This window comes from Anas acuta, chromosome 5, assembly GCF_963932015.1.
Source record: "Anas acuta chromosome 5, bAnaAcu1.1, whole genome shotgun sequence".
NCBI classification, from domain to species: domain Eukaryota; kingdom Metazoa; phylum Chordata; class Aves; order Anseriformes; family Anatidae; genus Anas; species Anas acuta.
In genome coordinates, this window is record NC_088983.1 from 12315933 (window position 1) to 12335481 (window position 19549).

General features: G+C 38.4%; 1 protein-coding gene across 3 annotated transcripts in view; it reads left to right on the top strand.

Moving 5' to 3' along the window:
• BEGAIN (brain enriched guanylate kinase associated) overlaps positions 1-19549 on the top strand; it is a 162776-nt gene that overhangs the window by 33327 nt on the left and 109900 nt on the right. For all 3 annotated transcript variants that reach the window (XM_068682760.1, XM_068682759.1, XM_068682761.1), the window contains exon 2: positions 14483-14511. In XM_068682760.1, the coding sequence (XP_068538861.1) occupies positions 14498-14511 (14 nt within the window). In that variant the 5' untranslated portion in view covers positions 14483-14497. The remainder of the gene's footprint in view (positions 1-14482; positions 14512-19549) is intronic.

Below are 19549 nucleotides of genomic sequence, written 5' to 3' on the forward strand. Positions count from 1 at the left end.
GAAATTCCACCATCATTTGTGCTATTTAAGAGAGAGAATAAAAATAAAGAAAAAAATTTAGGCAAGTATATGATTTTTTTTAATTTCCTTTTTATTTTCTTTACTTATAAATCCAATTTATAGGTAGCTTACCTCTTGGACCATTATAGTAATCACCTGACTGGCTGTGTCTTTTGACAACACCAGAGAACTCACAGAAGAAAATTTCCTTGCCTTTGCAGTAACTTCTGAAAGGACACAATAACAGAACACACAAGCACACAGACATCTACAATACTTATTAGTGGTTTCAGAAATCTAGAAGATCTAGAAGTACCTGGTTTTGTTACTCCAAAAAGGCCACAGTCCTCAGTTATAGAGGACTTCATTACCTGAGGATCCCCCTCCACTTTACTGTAGCTTTGCTTACTGATTACAAGCACAGAAATTAGTGGCAGCTCTTTTCAACGTGCCGCAAATAGATGTGCTTTAAATAGAAGGAAAGTTCCCTTCCCTGTTGCACTCAAAGAGCTCAGACAAGTCTGCTATGGAGGAGACAGACACAAAACTGTCTCTCAGACATTTCACTTTTGTTCTGCTATCTCTTTTTTCACTCTAAAAGAAGCCAGTCAGATATTCTGACCACAAACAGGCACTTGTCCTTTGCCTATATAAGCAAGAAGGGGAAGCCTTTTTCTTCCTGGTGAAGCCTCTATAATGAATGTAATAAAGATTGAACTAATGAGATTCTATGGCATTTAAACAATAATCAGTAGAAGCGGATGAGAAATGCTACGCTTTGTGTAATTATCACAACTGCCCTACAGAGGCCTGACATACAGACCATTCTTTATAGCACAGTTCCAGCAGGGGGGATCCATTTTTGCTAATTCCAAGATTTGTAAGAACCTTATTTATACAGTTTATTTTTCTTTGAACTCTTATATTTTGTCTCTCCATTACACCAGGAGTGATGCAGGAAAGTCTTAAAAAAAAAATAAAAAATAAATAAAAAGTGAACTGTCCTCCCTATTTTTCAGAAATCTGGAATTTCAGTCCCTCCAAACAAGTTCTGCCTGACACTACGGTCCTTCCTGCTTCATTCATTAAAAATAGCAATGCAGCAGCATGAATATATCCTTTGGGATTCTACATTAAATGCAGACTCCTGCATCCTGGGCTGGCTTACATCTGTGTAGCCCTTTTGATGTCTCTTGGCACACCACTGCAGCTGTCCCTTGTAGTAGGCATTTGAATTGATTAACATGCTTGCTCCTTTTTTATTTCCCTCTTGCTCTCAGGGCTGCACCTTGAAAGATTTACTGTACTCCAGAGGGTGAGGCACTCTGTGGATGCCCTGAGGACAACATAATTGCTGAATCAAAATCTCCCATGGGGATGTGAGCTTTGAACTTTGTTTTCAGGATTTAATTTCTCTGACTATTTCTCGGCATATGTGTAACAGATTGTCAGAGAATACTCTCCTAATAAGATGCATGTAGATAACCAGGGAAAGAGAGGAGCAGTACCTTTAAAATATTGTCTGCTGAAAATCAGACAGTAAATCTTCAGTCCAGCAAGTAATTAAACACATAAATAGTCACAGCAAGTTAACTGGGACCGCTCATGTACACAGTTATGTGTATAAGCATTTGTGCTGCTGGGATTTGATAATGAGAATCTAATTAAACAAAACAAAAATGGATAGCAACCCAAACCACGTTGAGTCACCATCTGAACTGTGCTACAGTTGCAGACTGTATGCAGTGGCATTGTTATTCAGGACCGAAGGTATAAATCTAAATTCCTTATATCATTAGGTGTGGGTCCCAGTGTTTTATTTTGCAATATCTAGTGGCATTAACATATTTTAGGGACTATCAAAGAGAAGATTCTTAGAGGATCTGTGGTTGCTAGGAGACTGGTACTTCAGTCCTGCAAATCTTCCACACTGCAAAAAGCAAACTGGTACTCATTAGGTTTTCCTGCTGTAAAGCACTAAAACAACTGAAGTTTATGGCTTATTGTTTAAAAATTTTGGTCTATCCTTAAATTTGTAGAACAGGAAAATTTAAGAGTTTTTGGACATCTGGAAGTAGGTATTTTATCTTGCATATATAATATGCCACCTTTACATCCTTTTTTAATCAGTACATTGGGTGTCCAAAATCTAGAAACTTAGTTTTAGTGTGCTGGCAAGTTTCAGCCAGCATGAAAAGTGCTGAGCTCATTTCTGACAGTTCAGAGCAAGAGTTTTGCCATCCCCAGGCCTGCTGTCTCTGGTCACACATGCACAGGCTGTGACCTGAGAAGCCTCAAACCAGAATCTTCAGTCCCTGCAGCTCCCTGTGCCTTTGGGGCCTCCTAGTTACAGCTACAGCAAGAGCAAGTGCATTTGTCTCCTGATCACCTAAACATCTCAGGATACATGCACCCAGTGACAGGGGAGCCATCACAGTGTTTGTGCATTTGACAGCACTTCCTAATTTTAATTTCATTAAAGGAAATACCCCATGTCTTCTAAATCAAAGTTACAGTGTTTAAGAGGGCAAAGTAAGAATCTCGGAAATCACTGAGGGCTATAATTTGTTAGTCTTTGAAGCTCTATTTACCATATGGCACAGGAGCTGTGCTAAGCACAAGAGCACGCCATTTTCAGTGAAATACCACTTGTATTTCACTGTGTACTGGGTAGAGATGATGTGCTTTGCTGGTTGTGTACCTTTAGCACTGTATAAATAGGTATACATTACAAAGGTACTCATCTATTAAGAATTACATCTGCTTTCTCACTCATGGCTTTTCAGTTGCTCAGTGTAAAGTCACTATTACATCCCAATCTGTACCCCACTGGAATCAGCCTTTTTCATGGATTTTGATTCTGATTCTGTTTAACTGCAGAAGTCCTCATTTCTTATCATTCACTGGGGTAGGATAATATTCTCATATGATCCTTCACTGTCCTTATCTGACTCCACAGCCAACTTCTTTTCTCCTTCATGTGACAGTAAAGGTATATGAAAGACAGTGCCCATGGAGAGATAAGGGGAATGGGAGAAGGAAAAAGGGCAAAATACCAGCTGAAATCAAAGCAAGGAGGGCAGACATTTCTTTCAGGAAAGCTACAAATTCTCCCAAACATCTTCTAATAACCTTCTACTTATTCTGCAATGATTCAGACCTGGTTTGTAAGCACTTGATAATTTCAGTTTAAAACCTGACAGTTTGTGCAATTATATATCTTGATTGTGGTATTTGTCCCCTGCTGTGGTACACTTATATAGTAGTAGTAATAAAAAACATGGCTGAATCATTGACAAATTCAACCTTAGCTATCTTCTCTTGCTTGCCTTGACAACAAGACTATTGAATTCCAACAGGATGAAAATCTAAAAATAGCACTGCATGAAGAAAGACTGCAAGCAAAGCCACTAGATAATGCGGGCTCAATGCTCTTGTGAAATGTGACACGTGCAAAAGCCAGATGTAATTTTAACAATACAGCTTCCTTTTTGACAAAGGAATCTCCAGAGTCTGATTTGATGTCTCCACAGTAAAGCCTAACAATTCCACATTTTGTGTAGGAGTAAGAGCAGACTTCTTTAAACTTGCAGAAAAGAACCCCTGAGAAGAATGTTAATGCAGAATGCAAGAATATAAAAAGAAAAGACCTCTTATGACCCTACAGCAATTAAGACACCATCTAAGTCCAGCATAGAAGTCACTTTATGCTTGAAATTATTACAATAACACAACTGGAATCAGCAATGCTGATACAGAGCAGTAACACTGTGGCTTTGCAGAAACCTAAACCACTGCAGCTGAGGAAATATTTTGCCTTATTTACTAGACAATATTTTAGTAAGAATCTGGCTGAATCTTATGCAGGATTGCAGAGAGAAGCAGACAAAAGGAGATTTTCTCACCTTCATACCTTGACTAAAAGAAAGAGAGAAAGAGAGAAAGAGAGAAAGAAAAAGAAAGAAAGAAAGAGAGAGAGAGAGAGACAGAGAGAGAGAGAGACAGAGACAGAGAGACAGAGAGAGAGAGACAGAGAGACAGAGAGAGAGAGAGAATTGGTCAATTAAGAAGTTAGCAAATTAGCTGAAGACTTGGGAGAGTAAAGGTTCAAGTCTCTTCTACCTTACAACATCAACACCTGACCTTGGGACTCCCTTAAAGAACTTACGCTCTCTGTAAAATAGGTACCTCTCTAAGCCCTGTACCTTGAAGATATTTTAATGGTAATTAATATTAAACACCTTAAGGCTCTCAGTAAATATATCTTTTTTATCTAATTGTCTATTATAAATATATAGTGGCCTCCCATCATCTCTTGACCTCCAGGTAAATAGCAGAAGACTCTTGTATCTTTAAAAGCAAATGACTGAGGCATGCAACTTTTTAAGCCTGTTTTACAGATCCATATTTGCATTGACCCTAACACCATTGAGAATTCAAATGAACAGAGTAGGTTTTGCACACACGTTTTGTGGTAAAAAAGTAATCCACTGTCAACCAACAGCACTTCAAGGAATATGATCTACTCTTTTTTTACCCATACTTACACTGCCCTAGCATATAAACTGAAGTGATGACTAGAACCAGTTCCTTTCATTCCAGTAAAACCCTAATTCTTTCATAGTTTGCTGTGGATTTGGAGAGGTGGTTTTGTTTTGGTTTGTTTGTTTCTTTTTTGTTTTGGTTTGTTTGTTTTTTAATCTCATCCGTAATTATTGTTAGGAGGATCCTATTCCTTTGGTGAAGAGAGAGACTGGTTTGAATGAGGAATATCAAAGATACCTTAATATTATTCTCTGACCTCATTCTTTTATTGCTTAAGTAAAGTTCTCTTCTTAAACAATTACAGGCATAAATCCAAAAGATCTGTCATAGGCCATGGCATTTTATTCACTGGAATACCCATTGTTCCAGAAATAGATATAGTCTCACTGATATGACTTTGAAGCACCACATACATTGGTTGGAAATGGGATAAAAAAGAAGGTGAATCAATAAATAGATATTGTTTTCCACCAGTGTTGTGTGACAGAAGAAGTGAAAGCTTTGAAGTTTGGCTTTCTTTTGAAGGAAATGTCTGTGGTATTGTCTGTGTATATCGCTGTACCTAGTTTATTTTACTCTTCCCTGCCCACAGATAAGTTCATAAGTGACAAAAGGCATGAACATAAAAGCTCTATTTTTAGGAGACTCACTTGATTCCCCAGTGCCTGGATCCTAGGGAAGTGACTGTGCCTTAGGAACTGCCTCATCTGAAGGCAGTAAAACAGACATTCCCCATTTGCTGAAAGAAATGCTTGTGCTGGTCTGTGCTGTCCTTTCTTAGTGGCGGAGCAGTCACAGATAAGGAAGTCCTGCCCTGTAATAGGAAAGTTGTACCTAAATGCTTTCAAACTTAATGAGACATCCCACAGCTTAACCCATTTCTGTCTTGGTTTTGCTAGTAGCATTTTCCAGCTCTTAGCATTCTTTTTGTCTTCCTCTGAACCCTTCCTTTGAGGGTAGTGCTGAAAACAAGGCACAAAGCTAGTGACTGTGATAAGAAATAAATGGTTAAAAGCTTGTATAACAGGGCCATGGGTGATTGCTTCCATCACCTAGACAGAAGTAGATGTAGTTAGAGCAGAAAATACAGGTTTTGTAACAAACAGAACTATGAGTGTAGGACGTAGGAATTTTGCAGTTCTGCTCCCCCTCTCATTTCTCTCTCCCACTTCCTGTCGCCAGCATTCACAAAGAAAACATCTCCAGTATGTAGAGACATATGTAGAGATATAAAGATGCAAACACAATAATGTGCAGGACTTTTGTCAGCTGTGTTAGAATTCATAAGCCATCCTGGCTCACGATGACCCAAGCTTTGGTCCCACTCATTACCACGTCACCCTTAACAAGTCAGGAGTCAGTGCACCAGTTACTCCTGACTGCCTCAGACACAACCTTATTTTATGTATTGACAAACAGGAGCTTTTTAAATGGCAGCTGTTGTGGTTAAATACTTTAATGTAATGTCTATAATTACAGTTAACATTGTCTGTAATATAGACACCCACAGAAGTATATTGGCAATGTGCAGTAAGTAGTGCCATGTATTGGTTTAAGACACACAGACTCCAGTTAGTCAATTAGATTACATTTTCTTCTGGCTTCTCAGCCTCTGCTCACTTACAATACTGATGAACTGTACCTGGTGGGGTCATACTGGAGTCAAGCTAGCTGGAAGTGTACAGAGGGTCAGCTGGAGAGGCAGCTTGGTTTCACCTCTCTGTTTTCACCTTCTGAAATTCTATGGAGTCATATGATGCTGAAGAACTGTTAAGAAAACATAGTTCATCAATCCAGTCTCACAAAACACAAGTGCTACTGTGTCTTGGCATCATACAAATGAAGAAAATACTGAATGGATCTGTGTCTATTTTAGCCAGTCAGATTGTCAGGGAAAGGCTTTCCTCTTTACATGACTAGTTTGTACAGCTCCTAGCACCATGGAGCCTCATCTCTGCTGATGGCTACAAGGACTATTTTAATACAAATAGCCAATTTAATCAAATTAACTAAGTGTACAAGTTCAAGTCATCTGACTGAGAAAAAGCATACTGAGCAGTTGGGAGTCTTAACTGGTGTTTTGAGGCAAAAAGCTGCCTAATTTTGGTAGTCTTTGTTCAGGTTTCACTGGATGGTTTGCCAAGCAACATAGAGATCAGGTGCAAGTTCATTGGGACTGTTTTTTTGTTGTTTGTTGCTGTTATTTCTTTGTTTTTGATTTTGTTTTGTTTGTTTGTTTTGGGTGGGGGACTTTTGTTTGTTTGTTTGTTTTTTGAGATAGAGAAACAGAGGGACTGTAGCATCTCATGCCAGCTGAGAGTACTGGATATCACAGAAATCAGCTTGACTCACCAAAACAGCCATTTAAGAGCAGAGCTTCTAGTGGTATCAATCAGCAAGGCTTGACTTCACCGGAGCTCTGCTAATTTACCCCTATTGGGAAGCTGGCTCTGAGACTTTACAGAGTGAAAATGAAACTAAGGAAGCAAAACAAAGATCCTAAAATATTAGGAAATAAAACAGCTTGAGAATGTTATGTTTTCCCAAGCATGTGAAAGAGAAGCCTGTAGGTTATATTTTCATTTTAATTTTTGGTTATTTGATACATACTCACACATGTATTATACACTGTGGAGAACTTAAAGGCCTACAGTGAGAAAAATGCCCAAGATTTCTATCTCATTTTTGTTGTGGTTATTCCCCACTCCCTCAGCAAGAATTTCATTGAATATAGACCTTGCTAAGGATTTTTCAAGAATAGCTCTAAAAAGATCTTCAACTATATAAACAGGAAAAGATTATTTTTTTTTAATAAAAAAAAAAAAAAATTAAAAAAAGGAAGACCTAGTGTATGCTGAAGGTCAGAGAGAAGTTCAGGATAATTTAGATATGGTCCAATTATTTAAAATGCTAATTTGTCTCACCTTTAAATAGGGATGATAGTGAATGTGAGGGTAATTTTGTGATATCTGATTAAGGAAGAAGACAAAAAAATAACTACCATAGGTAAAGAGAGCAAGTTGGGCTCATTCGCCCTGCTGATATCAGGAATCTTATGGTAATCCTCATCTCAAGATCCTGATAGATTGTCATATGAAGCAGAAAGCCCAGAAGAAAAAGCTTTTCACTGAGTGCATTGGTTCAAATGTCATATTCTAACTGGTAAAGAGAAAATGTAACACAAAGGAGGGTGAAGGCTTACATGGTCAAGCAAGCTGAGCAGTCACGGATGCAGAGAAGTAGCATAAAACACAAAAAGATACTTCTGTTAAAACTACTAAAGGAACCAATTTCAGACGAAAGGAATGTATCTTGGTCTATCTAGATTTGCAAAAAGCAGTACATAAAATGCTCATCTGAAAATTACTGTTTAAAACTGATAAAATAGAGAGTAAATCAAGATTATTAATCTGAATGAAAATTGTATTAAAAAATATATATACGTTTAAAAGGAAGTCTGTTTGCTAATGGAACTTTACAAGAAGTTTTTGGATGCATAGTAACCATGAGTTCATAATCAGGTTTGCATACATTATAAACAGAATAATGGAAATGGGATGCAATTTAACACAAATCCATCCATGTAAAGACTTCATGTAGTGGGGCTCATTTGGAAGTAGCAGAGAAACTGAGATCTAGGTGTACTGCTAGACTAAAATAGCTATGAGCCTCCAATACAGCTGAACTATGGGAAATCTGAGACAAGCCTAAGACATACTGCAGATATATTCTCTTTAGAGATGCTGAAGCATTCGTATTATTATACAAGGTACTGGTAAGGTGTCTTGTACATGATATACAGCCCTAATCAGACCATTGCAAATCAGATTAAGTTAATTTGGAATAGATCCAGAGAAGGGACACTGAAATGACAGAAGGAATGAGTATAATCTTCTAAGAGCAGTCAAAGAATCATGTCTTGCTTTCCCTCTCAAATAAGACATATCTTCATAACTGCATGTTGGAATTAAAAAATAATAATAATAATAATGTAGGAGTAACATGCTTTAAATTTAAACAAACCTGCTTCAAGATTAAACAGAGAAAAACTGGTCATACACAATTTAGCATGGTTGGAATCACCCTCTGATTTCCATCAGTTTAGTAGTGTTCAGGAACACATGGGGAAAAAAATAACTTTTTCAAGATGGAGCTCAACAGGCTTATGGACTTTGCATGACAGAGTAGTGATGATCTGGAGGTACAGTATGGTGTGAACATTTTGGGTGTTGAACTTAGTTGTTTTCTCTAAGAATTAAAAAGATAATTTATCTGTTTCTTTACTGAGGTGGGCCTGTATACAGCATATCTTTGTCATATGCTATTAGTTCCAAAGGTCTGAGCTTCTATTTGTCTTTTTCTTCTATTTGTCTCTCCCACTTGACTGTGGAGAGCTTCTTCCTCTGCTTTAGAAAGCATCAGAAGTTTGTGCCAGAGAGGGAGGGGATGCTGAAATGATACAATGCTGCTCTTGGTGGTACAGTGAGAATTGGTATGTCTTACTCTTGTTTACTCATGTCTAAATTGATTGTCAGATAATTTTCCTCAGGTCCAACAAGCAAAAACCCTACAGTTTAATGAAATCCTCTCATTCTTTGTAATAAACATAATGTTCCTTTTTGCAAGGGAAAATGTCCAATGATCCTAATACATTCTTTACTGCAGGGACATAGGATATTAGAGATGTTCTTGACCTCTTCTGCCTTCTTCCTGAAGTGAATCACTATGCCTCTTCACCTTTTGTATACTAAGTGTCTTTGAATGGTCTGAGAACAGTGGAGGTGTTTTACGGCCTGTGGTTTGGAGGTGTTCATGGAGGTAGTCTTTTCTGAACAAAATATCTATTACAGTGTCAGCCATGGAAAACTAAATGTAATTTTCTTTGTATATCTATGACAATTTAATTTTCTTTATATCTCTATGACAATTTCAGGCAAGAGTTTTACAGAAAGATTATTCTTCTTTGATAAAAATCCATTAGATACAGTCAACATGTAAAACCAAATCAAATGCAGATGTTTCCTTAGTTCTATGAAAGTTCCTATATAATAAATTTCTATATTTTTCTCATCACTTGAGTAGTTCTTTGAAGCCTCTACTTTATCTCTAAAAATGGGTCGAGTCTAATTAAAGATTGATCCTATCAAATTATGTAGTCCATAAATTTTATTAAATCAACTCTTTTACTCTTGTACCCTGTAGAAGAGAAAAGCAAATGGCCAAACTGATTCGTGTCAATCAGTCATTAGTAGAACTGTGAGAACAAAAGGAATGTTGAAGTGAAACAGTTATGATTGAAAACGTGGCAGTTTACAAATGCACTGGGTATACACGAGACTTTAGCAGTGGCTGAACTCTCATTTACAGTTTCTCATTTACAGAAATAAAAGTAAATTCCACAGTACTGACCAACTTAAAGTAATACATCAGACTAAATGAGCAGAAATAATTTCTTGCTGCCCTTTCTTGTCTTATATGTTTGGTAGCCAACATGTCAACCTAAAGTCCACTGAACTCAAAGGTAAGTACTGGTGAGTACTGAGCCAGGTTCAGGGAGCTGTCTCTCCTTATAAAATGAAACATGTATTTCCAAGAAAGCAAAATAATCCAGGAAAAAAAAAAAAAAAAAAAAAAAAAAGGTTGAATTTAAAGAGAGAGAGGGAGAGAGAGAATAGCTGTCACCTCCTGGGAAGACCTTCTCTTTCAGACATTATCTGGGAAGATACCGAGGAATGAAAATTGACCGTAAGATTAGGGAAAGGACATTTTATTAGATAGCTGAGAGATCTGTCAGCCTGATTTTCTACCTTAATAAAAAGGTTTTGGTTCAACAATCAACATTGCAAACACTAATCATATAAGAATAAACAATCAAAGAATCTGATCACTATATTAAGTTTTATGTACGAAAATGACTAAGAATGTTCTGCCATTGTCTTGTGGTTGTTTGACTCATTAATTAAATATGGGGAGATTAAAAAAATAGGGGATCACAGTGTTTTTCATTTGCTCTACTGACTTGAAAACAATTGAGAGGTTGTCATGCTGACTAAAAAGCAGTAACCACATTCTAAATGGAAAAAAAGCCACAGTAAAATTCCTGGGGTTTCCATTAACAACATCCCCGCTTTCAGTCAAGCAAGTGAATTACTGTTCTCAAAAATATATATATAACAAATAGCAAAGAATATCAAATAGCCATTTAAAACAAACACTGAAAAAGAAAAAGAGGAAGAAGAAGAGGAAGGAAGAAGAAGATGAGGAAGAAAGGAGAGGAAGGAGAAGAAGAAGAAGAGGAAGAGGAGGAGGAGAAGGAGGAGTAAGAGGAAGACAACGACTTTAGAATACCTGTTGCAAAATGGACTTGCTTGCCATTTCCAGAAAAGAATCTTGTCAATTGTTCTGTTTCACACTTTCAAAAAAAAAATATACTTGAAAACCAGACAAATATCTACCAACACTTTTAGACACTGCCTGAAAGTGCTCGAAGGCAAAGTTAGCACACCAAGGACTTCCATGGAAAGGAAAATCTTCAATCCAATCTCCATATTTTATGTAGGAGACAGTATACAGAAATGGAGGTCATTGAAGGCGAATCTATTTGATAATGGCAAAAATTGTTATTTTTAGTATGATTAAAAATTCTTTAGTCACACTGCCTTGATATTGTTTTGCTTTTTTTTTAAGAAAAAAAGAAAAGTATTTAAATTACATCTGATACTTCTGTAATTAAAGGTAATTACTGATCTTAATTAAAAATGTTATTAAAAAACTCACACATGGCTCTAATCACACTGCTCAGTTCAAACATCAAGAAGCACTTACAATAAATCAACTCACTAGCAAGCAGCAACTCATAAATGACATATCATAAAGGATACCCTCATACCAACCTTAACTTCAGCATTTCTACTTGAAATAGGTCCCACAAGACACCCTAAAATTGTCCAATTCAGAGCCGTTTAGAATATATTTTAAAATCAATTCAGTAGGACGTTTCAGATGGGAGCCTTCATGGAGAGCCATCTAAGGATGATGTAGCCTCTAAGCTTCCACAGGCTGTAGCAGTGGCAGGGAATTGGCTAGGAAACAGCAATTTTGCCTCAGTAAAAAATGCCACCTTGTGAAAACAGAGCTGTTTCAGAAACACAGACTTTTAAAATAATTTTGAATTTCTAAGGAAGGGATTATAAGAATTGTAAAAGAGAGGAGAGAAGACAAGAACTGGAAAAGAGAGAAGGAAAGAATAAAAGAAGGAAAAAATAGAGAAGGAAAGGAAAAAGAAGTAAAAAAAGGAGAAAAAAAAAAAAAAAAAAGGTCTTCCAAAGGAAAATAATTGCCTGAGAAAGTGAACTGCTTGGTATGAAAGCTGTATTTCTATGGATGCTCTTATCTTTATTTTCACCTAGATTCCTGTATGCACATTTGACTCTCTAATATGCAGGCTAGGACATTCCCCTGAAACATACCTTTGGATCTAGTCCTTTCACCTGCTTTTATTCATTTACTGGAAGTAGATCCCCATCAGAAGACAGAACATTGTAGCGCCACAGCCCAGAAAGGCTTTGACTCAGGTCAGAGCATCTTGTTTGAGGAGGGCTGATCTGAAGCCATTGCTCCCATCATCAGACAAGGAGACAAGATTCTCTTCACTGACCAGGCTGTCAGAGAAAAGCAGAGAAGAACATCCCCAATGGTCCAAAGGAAAATTGGCCCTGTTACACACACACAAAAGAAAAGGAAAAAAAAAAAAAAGTAACTTTACTGTGAGGAAGGAAAAAAGAGACTTCTTATTAATAAATAGATAAATAAACAGAATCATATTAAATAAAGAGAAAAAAGAGAGAGAGAGAGAGTAAATCTGACAGAAGTGATTGTAGCTAGATTTAGTTTTCTGTTTTCTTTTTGTGTCAGGCTTTTCCTGTGCTTTTCTTTCCCCCACCAATTTCCAGTTGGGATTGGCAGCTAACGCTTCACAGATGAGGTCAATAGAATATAGCCAAAAAACAACCTACAGCTCCTCTTCCCCATCCTGTGCTGTAATCACATGGAACCCTCATTCTTGCACTAGGCAAAAGTAAAGCTTGGGCAACTTCCCCTTCTATCTGTAGATACTGCCAAAGTCGAAGCATTAAAACCAGATCTTTAAGTATTCAGTTGTCACAGCTGACTCCCGCAGTTCAAGGTAAAGCCATAGTGAGTAGCTCCAGCAAAAATGAATTCTCCACAGAATGACAGAAGCATGATGATTAGGACAGTTTTTTGAGAATACATCTCAGGAAAACCAAAGTAGCAAGCCCATGGGGCCGCCAGCAGCTTCCTACGCACAGGGAAATGCCCCCGTGGTTTGTTTTCCAATCGGTAATGTTTAAACTATTTCCTGCACACTACAGAATAAGCATGGGTTCAATGGATAGATACAAATTAGAGAAAGCAATTACAGGTCCCTGAGTTAGACATTAATCTCAACATCTGGGATTTACCATGGGCAACACTCTGCTTCCAACAGACATGCAGGGAGCACATAATGCGTATCACATCCACTTCTCGGAAGCTGAGGAGGGGTTTTCCTGCAGCTGGCTTCTTGCATACCAAGTTCTGGTGAATGCCTAAGAGTCTTAATGTCTGTCAGCAGAAATCATCGCACAAACACTGGTCTGACTGACAACTTATCAAATGGGCAAATCAAGAATAAATAAGAAGAGGAAAATGAGGGACACAATGAGGAACCAACAATTTGTCATTTGGGATCTTTTGTTAGGCAGTTTGACAAATTTCCTGCTGGTTAACTGATTAATATTTCCCTATTTTTAATCTTTAATTTATTTCATACTCAAATATGATTGTTAGTCATTAATCAATAAGGTTGAAAGTGTCCATGATTAATGGGCAATGCCTTCAGTATAAATAAGAGATTCTGAGATGCTGGGATTTATCTGGCTCTAGAGATCGCAGGATTGCTCTGAATGTGCATTCCCTAGTTACAGTAAAGCGGGGCCAGGAGGACTGCTAAGATCCTGTGCCAGTGGTGTGATAAGATGAAATGGAAGCAGCTATTAAGGATCCACACTAGATAACGATGAAAAAGAAACCAAGGGGTTAACCAAGGGGTCTGCTTTTCATGTACATACTGACAGATTAATGCTCCATGCTATAGATAAGTAGGAATTTACAGCATCTATATGGTATAAAGAAACAAGTCAGGTTAATAAAATTACCACCTTCTGCTCTACTGGGATGTAAAGATTTAAGGCTGCAGGATTGATGGGCAACTGCCAAAGGGTTAATGGAAATCCAGCTGCCCGGCAGGCAGAAAGAACTGGGGAGTTACTGGAGTTGCAGGTGAGTAGCAATGAAGGGGTTAATGAAAAGCCCACACATACTGAAATGCTAATTGTCAAGATAGCGTATTACTTGAGGAAAGTAATTTGGTTATTTGAAACTCCCACGAAGGATGCAAGCCTGTGTCCACTCCATCTGTCAGGCTCCGCGAAACACGATGAACTGAGCTCAAAATTCATGTGTGATGAAGTCACTTTAATTTCCCTGCCAGCCGAGCACTGCTGCCATGCCCACCACGCAGAGGGTAGCACAGCATTTCAACTTTTCCTGTGAAATCCAGGAGGCACAGTAACCTGTTACTTGCTGCTGCTTTTTTTTTTTTTCCTTTTCCTTTCTCTCCCCATTTTCTGCCTCAGCGCTACAACTGAGTCATTCTGTTGCCCATGGCTCGTGGGTATACAGTGCTCCTGCAGCGTGCTGCATTATTCCTGAGTTAATCTCTCAATGTTATTTTCAGCTAATGCAGATGTGGGGTTTGCTTACCGTCGCTTTGTAGACACTTGTCGAAAACCATTTGGAAACCTTAACTATGCATAAATCTGCAGAGTGAATGTTTTCTTTCATTCACTTGCTCCTATTATTTGATTTCTTGTAGGCCTCTGCGGCAGAGATGGAGAAAATAAGGTAAGTGAGACAGTTTATTTACATCTCATTATAGACAAGAAATGTTGTACTGCACAATGGGCAATACAGGCTCTTTGAAAATATTTTGCTTAATATGATCAGTGTAAAATATGGGATTGCATGACGATGTAAGGGAAGCTGTGTTTTAGAGACAAAAGAAAAGGAATGTTGTTATACTATAAAATCTGTTTTTCAGACATGTCAATTCAGAAGGGGTGTTTTATACACTAACATGTTTTATTGCCAGATGCAGAGGATATTTGATTATATAAATGTTGTAGTCACTTGTCCATTTACTGCAAGAGCCTGCCATTCCATTTAATGAGGAAAGTAGATCAATAATTCATGAAAAAAAAAGAAAAAGAAAAAAAAAGCTGAAGAAAATATAGGCTTGACTTCAAAGCATCTAATTACTGTGGTTTGTTTCAGTATAATGCTGTAACATTGGTGTTCAATTTTTGTTTTATATTGTATACCAGCCAGATAAATCTTGTCTCTGTGTTTAAAATGTTGTCATACTGTACCAGTTTCTCAGCACATCTCACTGCTTTAAGCAAAAGGAGATGGCTTTTATAAACACAAGTTTTCCATCTCATGTCCGAGTGCAAGTCTGCTTTGGGGGATATTGCTTTTGTGTATGTTGTTAAGAAAGAAAAAGAGAGAAAATAGAAAAAAAGCATTCTAGCCCTTTAAAAATAATTTTAAAAATAAAATCTTGTTTATTAATTAAATCCCCAGGTATTATCGAAGTGATAAGTAAAAGCTGAACTTTTAATTACCCTTTAAATATTTTATGGAACTTAATTTGATAACCAAAACACTAGCCTTGCTCTTACTTGGTTTTATTGGACAAGCCCAAATTCCTTCCCTGAGCCTGGTGATTCAGTTTGGTTAGTGACAACTATTGTCCAAGCACAACTTTTTAATGCCTTGAGTTTTGAATGGCTATCCTGAGTTTTCAGAAATGCATAAAAGTGCTAGAATTCTGTAAATAACAGGGGGGAAATTGGTGATTATGAAAGAGCAAAAATGTTTAATGAATTCTGGGCTGGAAACAAAATCCTGTTTTTCTTTTGAGAACAAGGAGTTTAAGTCTCTTACAGTGGACTTGAAGATGCACATCAGAAAGTTTCTAATGTCATTTATTTATAAAGTACTTCAGTTGTACATCTTTTGTACTCTCTTACGTGACTGAAAGAGTAAATAACTTATGAGCTGAAAGAAAAACCCTGTGCAATATATTATTGTTTTGCATGTACGTGCTATAACATTACAGCTGTGAGTTTTTCCTGAGTAAGGACTGAAAAAGCACCTCAGTATGTGGTCCTGTGTTTACTAAAAATTCTAAGCAAGATCCCCTATGGTGTATGCACACTCATGCCATGAATTATTCTGTTAGCAGATGCAAGCAAATACATATTTACATGTTCACTTGATAAGCATGTGTGCACAAACACGATACAATACTTCTTATACCTTCCTGAGCATTCTTTTGGCCTCTGCTTTTAATAGTCAGGCTCTTGCCACATTTGCAATAACATGCTGCAAAGCCCAGGAGAATAAACTCAGGAACAAACAGAAAAAGAGAGGGAGAGTTTTCTATGACAAGAGTAAATAATCATAAAGCTCCATCTTCCTAACACCCTAGTTTTGCAGCTGTCAGACATGCAGCAGCACCTCAGTACTTCCTGAGCACTTGTAAAGATGGAAATCTCATATTGCCCCACTGGAGGAGGTGGGAGTTTAGCTATTAACTCTGACAAGAGAAGGGTCAGGCTGTGTCAGCAGCTTGTTAATGAAGTTTTCTGCTTACACTTCATGTGTGTAAAAATTGCTTCTGATGGAGGCTGGTCCCCGTCACCCAAGCTGGTGCCTGAGCGGAGCAGTGAGCTGGGCTGTGAGAGCTCCAGCAGGGCCCAGCACAGAAGTTATGCTGCTCCATCCCGAGCTTTGCAGAGCTTCTGTCATTGTTTTGGATGCAAAGTTTGACACAGAAACTGAAATCAAATCTGGAGCTGTTATTTTAAATGCCTGCTGAATTTACAGACCTAAGAGATTAGATCTTTCCTAAACCTATCCAAGTCTGACACCCAGGTTAAGACAGACTGCCTCATTTCTTAAGCACAGTGGCTTCAGAGACGCTATGAGGAGAGAGAACCTGAAGTCAGGGAAGAAAAAAATAAATAAATGAGGGAAGAGGACAGTACAGGAGGAAAGAGGTGTTTTTTTTTTTTTTTATAAGAAGTAGGATGAAGAAACCAGTGTAACACACAGGAAAGCCACTACCACATCATACTTGAAGGTGTTGTGCTAGGCCCAGCTTCTTCCTCACTCCTCCTGCAGCCAGCTAAGGATGCATCACCCTGCAGCAGCTGGGCACAAGCTGGGGTGCACAGAGGGTACACTTCCTGCAAAGGAGGAAGGAGGAAGGGATCTGGAATGGGCAAAAAAAATAAAAAACATAATAAAAATCAAAACCTTGTTGGACAAATAGGAGAAGCAAGGTGGATACCCACAAGACCACCTACTCATCCAGTGTGAAAACTCCCTGGGTTAGAGAAATTCAGGTTTGCATTCCACAGTGCACTTCAAGATAAGGAAGCCTTTTACATGTGCAGAATAGGTGCAGAGAACCACACTTCTCAGAGATGCTACACAGTGGCAGCCCTTGGGAGCCTTCAGGCCCAGACATGTTAAAAGGCAGTTCTAAGAGACTTCAGGGGAGCAAGTACCTTCTCCAGTGCATCTGGTACACCCCCAAGGAATGGGGTGGCCAGACCCATGAGAGACAGAGAAGCTGACACAGAAGTCTGCAAAACTGATCCACTGATCACCTGTACTTTAATCAACAGTGAACTCACTGAGCCAGGGCATCACAACAATGCACCTCTCAGCATTATGTTCCTTCACTCAGAACCTGTTTGGAAAGGTGCTATTCATCTCATATAATGCAGCAATAATTCCCCTTGCAGATCAACGGGCTGCTGTGACCTCTGATGTCTCATCCTGTCTTTTTCAGCAGAGACTTTCTGTGACAGCAGTACAGGTGGAAGAAGAAGTAGGAAGCAGACGTGGGAGGTTATCAGTGTTTAGCCTGGTATGGGGATGACTTCCTTTAGAAGTGGAAACATGCTATTTTGTGCTGAAACCTCGACTAGAAGGATATGTCGCTGCAATGAAGTCTTCACACCGAACAATTCTTAACACTACATAGTGTTTATAACATCTCAAGGTACCAATATATTAGGCAGGAAGTAAGGCTAACTAATAATCACAAACCCCTTGGAGATCTGCACTTATGTAGGTTGGCTGTGTATGGTTATACAGTCACTTTAAACATTAATTACTTCTGACTGCAACCTTTTAAATACAGTTTCGTGTATTTGGTTCTTTATCATGTCTGTAAACAAGGACCGAGAATTTTAGTTCAAGCACATTTCAAATGTACCTATACTGTATTATGTTGACTCTTAGCCCTGTACTATCTTTGGTGTGTATTTCCAAGAGGAGCACATGCCTTCCAAGTCTTGGGCCTTGCAGATCTGTTGTGGCTGACACATAAAATTGAAAATCCTCAGGAAACTGCTCCTTCAAGTCTGATTTAATCCATAGCACGGCCAGACATGCAAAAGGAAGACACCTGCCAGTTCCACCACAACTTCAGTACAAACTCACACAGTATCTCTTTCACTGCTTTCATTTAATCCTGCTTGAAATATAGGTTATAACATTTAACATTTCAAGGGAAAGGTTGTGAAGTTTAACATAAGAGACTTCCAGACATTTTCGTACACAAATATTGACCAGATTCACAGTGTTTCTTACCCTGAAGAGTATCTCACTCCACAGGAAATGCCAGTTAAGGCAATAGATATTGTTCAATATAAGCTTTTGCTTTTTCTAAAAAATGATGCTCCTAAAATTTAAGTGACAAATCAGAAACTCTATAACTCAATATTCTTAAGTCTAAGCTTTCAAGACCCACAATATGCTGAACTGTATATCTAAAGGTACATCAAATGAGATACACCATCACCACCATGAACTGTCAGACTCACATAATTAATGCCTGCAAGGAGACTCCCCTCTTCCTAGATTGCAGTGTATCCATGTTACTCCCCATCTAAGGATTACTTTACCACTAGTGGCACTTCACTCATCATCTATGGATCTCTGATCAAAGTGATCCAAGCCTCACAAGGGACCTGTGAGGTAACATCTTTAGTTCATTATAGCCCTTGTTACAGAGCATATGAGAGTGATTTGTTTTGCACACACAGCTGGTAGTAAATCAGCAGCTCAATCTATGTCTCTTGAATTTTCAATCTTGGACTTCTCTCAAGCATGTTTGAGTTCATCTGTGGTAAGGAAGGAAAATCACTCTTCAAGGAACATCAAAGGCACGTGCAGCTCTGGGGGAAAGCTTATATAGTAGTTTAGTGGAAATGTGAATATCTTCCTAAATGCCCACTAGATCACGCTGCCTTCCTTGCACTTGGTATAAATATAACACTCTTCATATGCTGATAAACACAGTGCAAATTCCTGCCATTCCCACCTTGTACCTCCTTCTCTCAGCCTGTATCTACTCTAATTTTACCACAGTTATTTGAACACAAGGAGAGAATTTTTTTTTCCAGAAACTTACCCAACAATCACCCTTTACTTTATACAAGGTCTTGCCTTTGCATCCACAGCTGATGTGCTGGGAGCCACTGAATGCACAAAGGCACAATGCCACAGGACAACAATAAGGCTGTGCAAGCAGCAGCTCCAGCATCTGCTCAGCAGTGTCTGCAGGCTCCAGCTGATGCTTCAGCTTGACACCCAGCTGAGGACACAGGCAAAGAGATGGCACAGGGAAAGCTTAGAAGAAATAGAGCATAGGGAAATGCTGGCATGAAAGGGCCATGAATGTGTGGTCATTAGAGGTTATCGTAGAAGAGTCATCTAGCTAGGGTCAATTTGGGGTCCATTTTGAAAGAGAGGAGGAAAAAAAAAAAAAAAGGCAAAGAGAGCTGACTACTTATATTCCAGG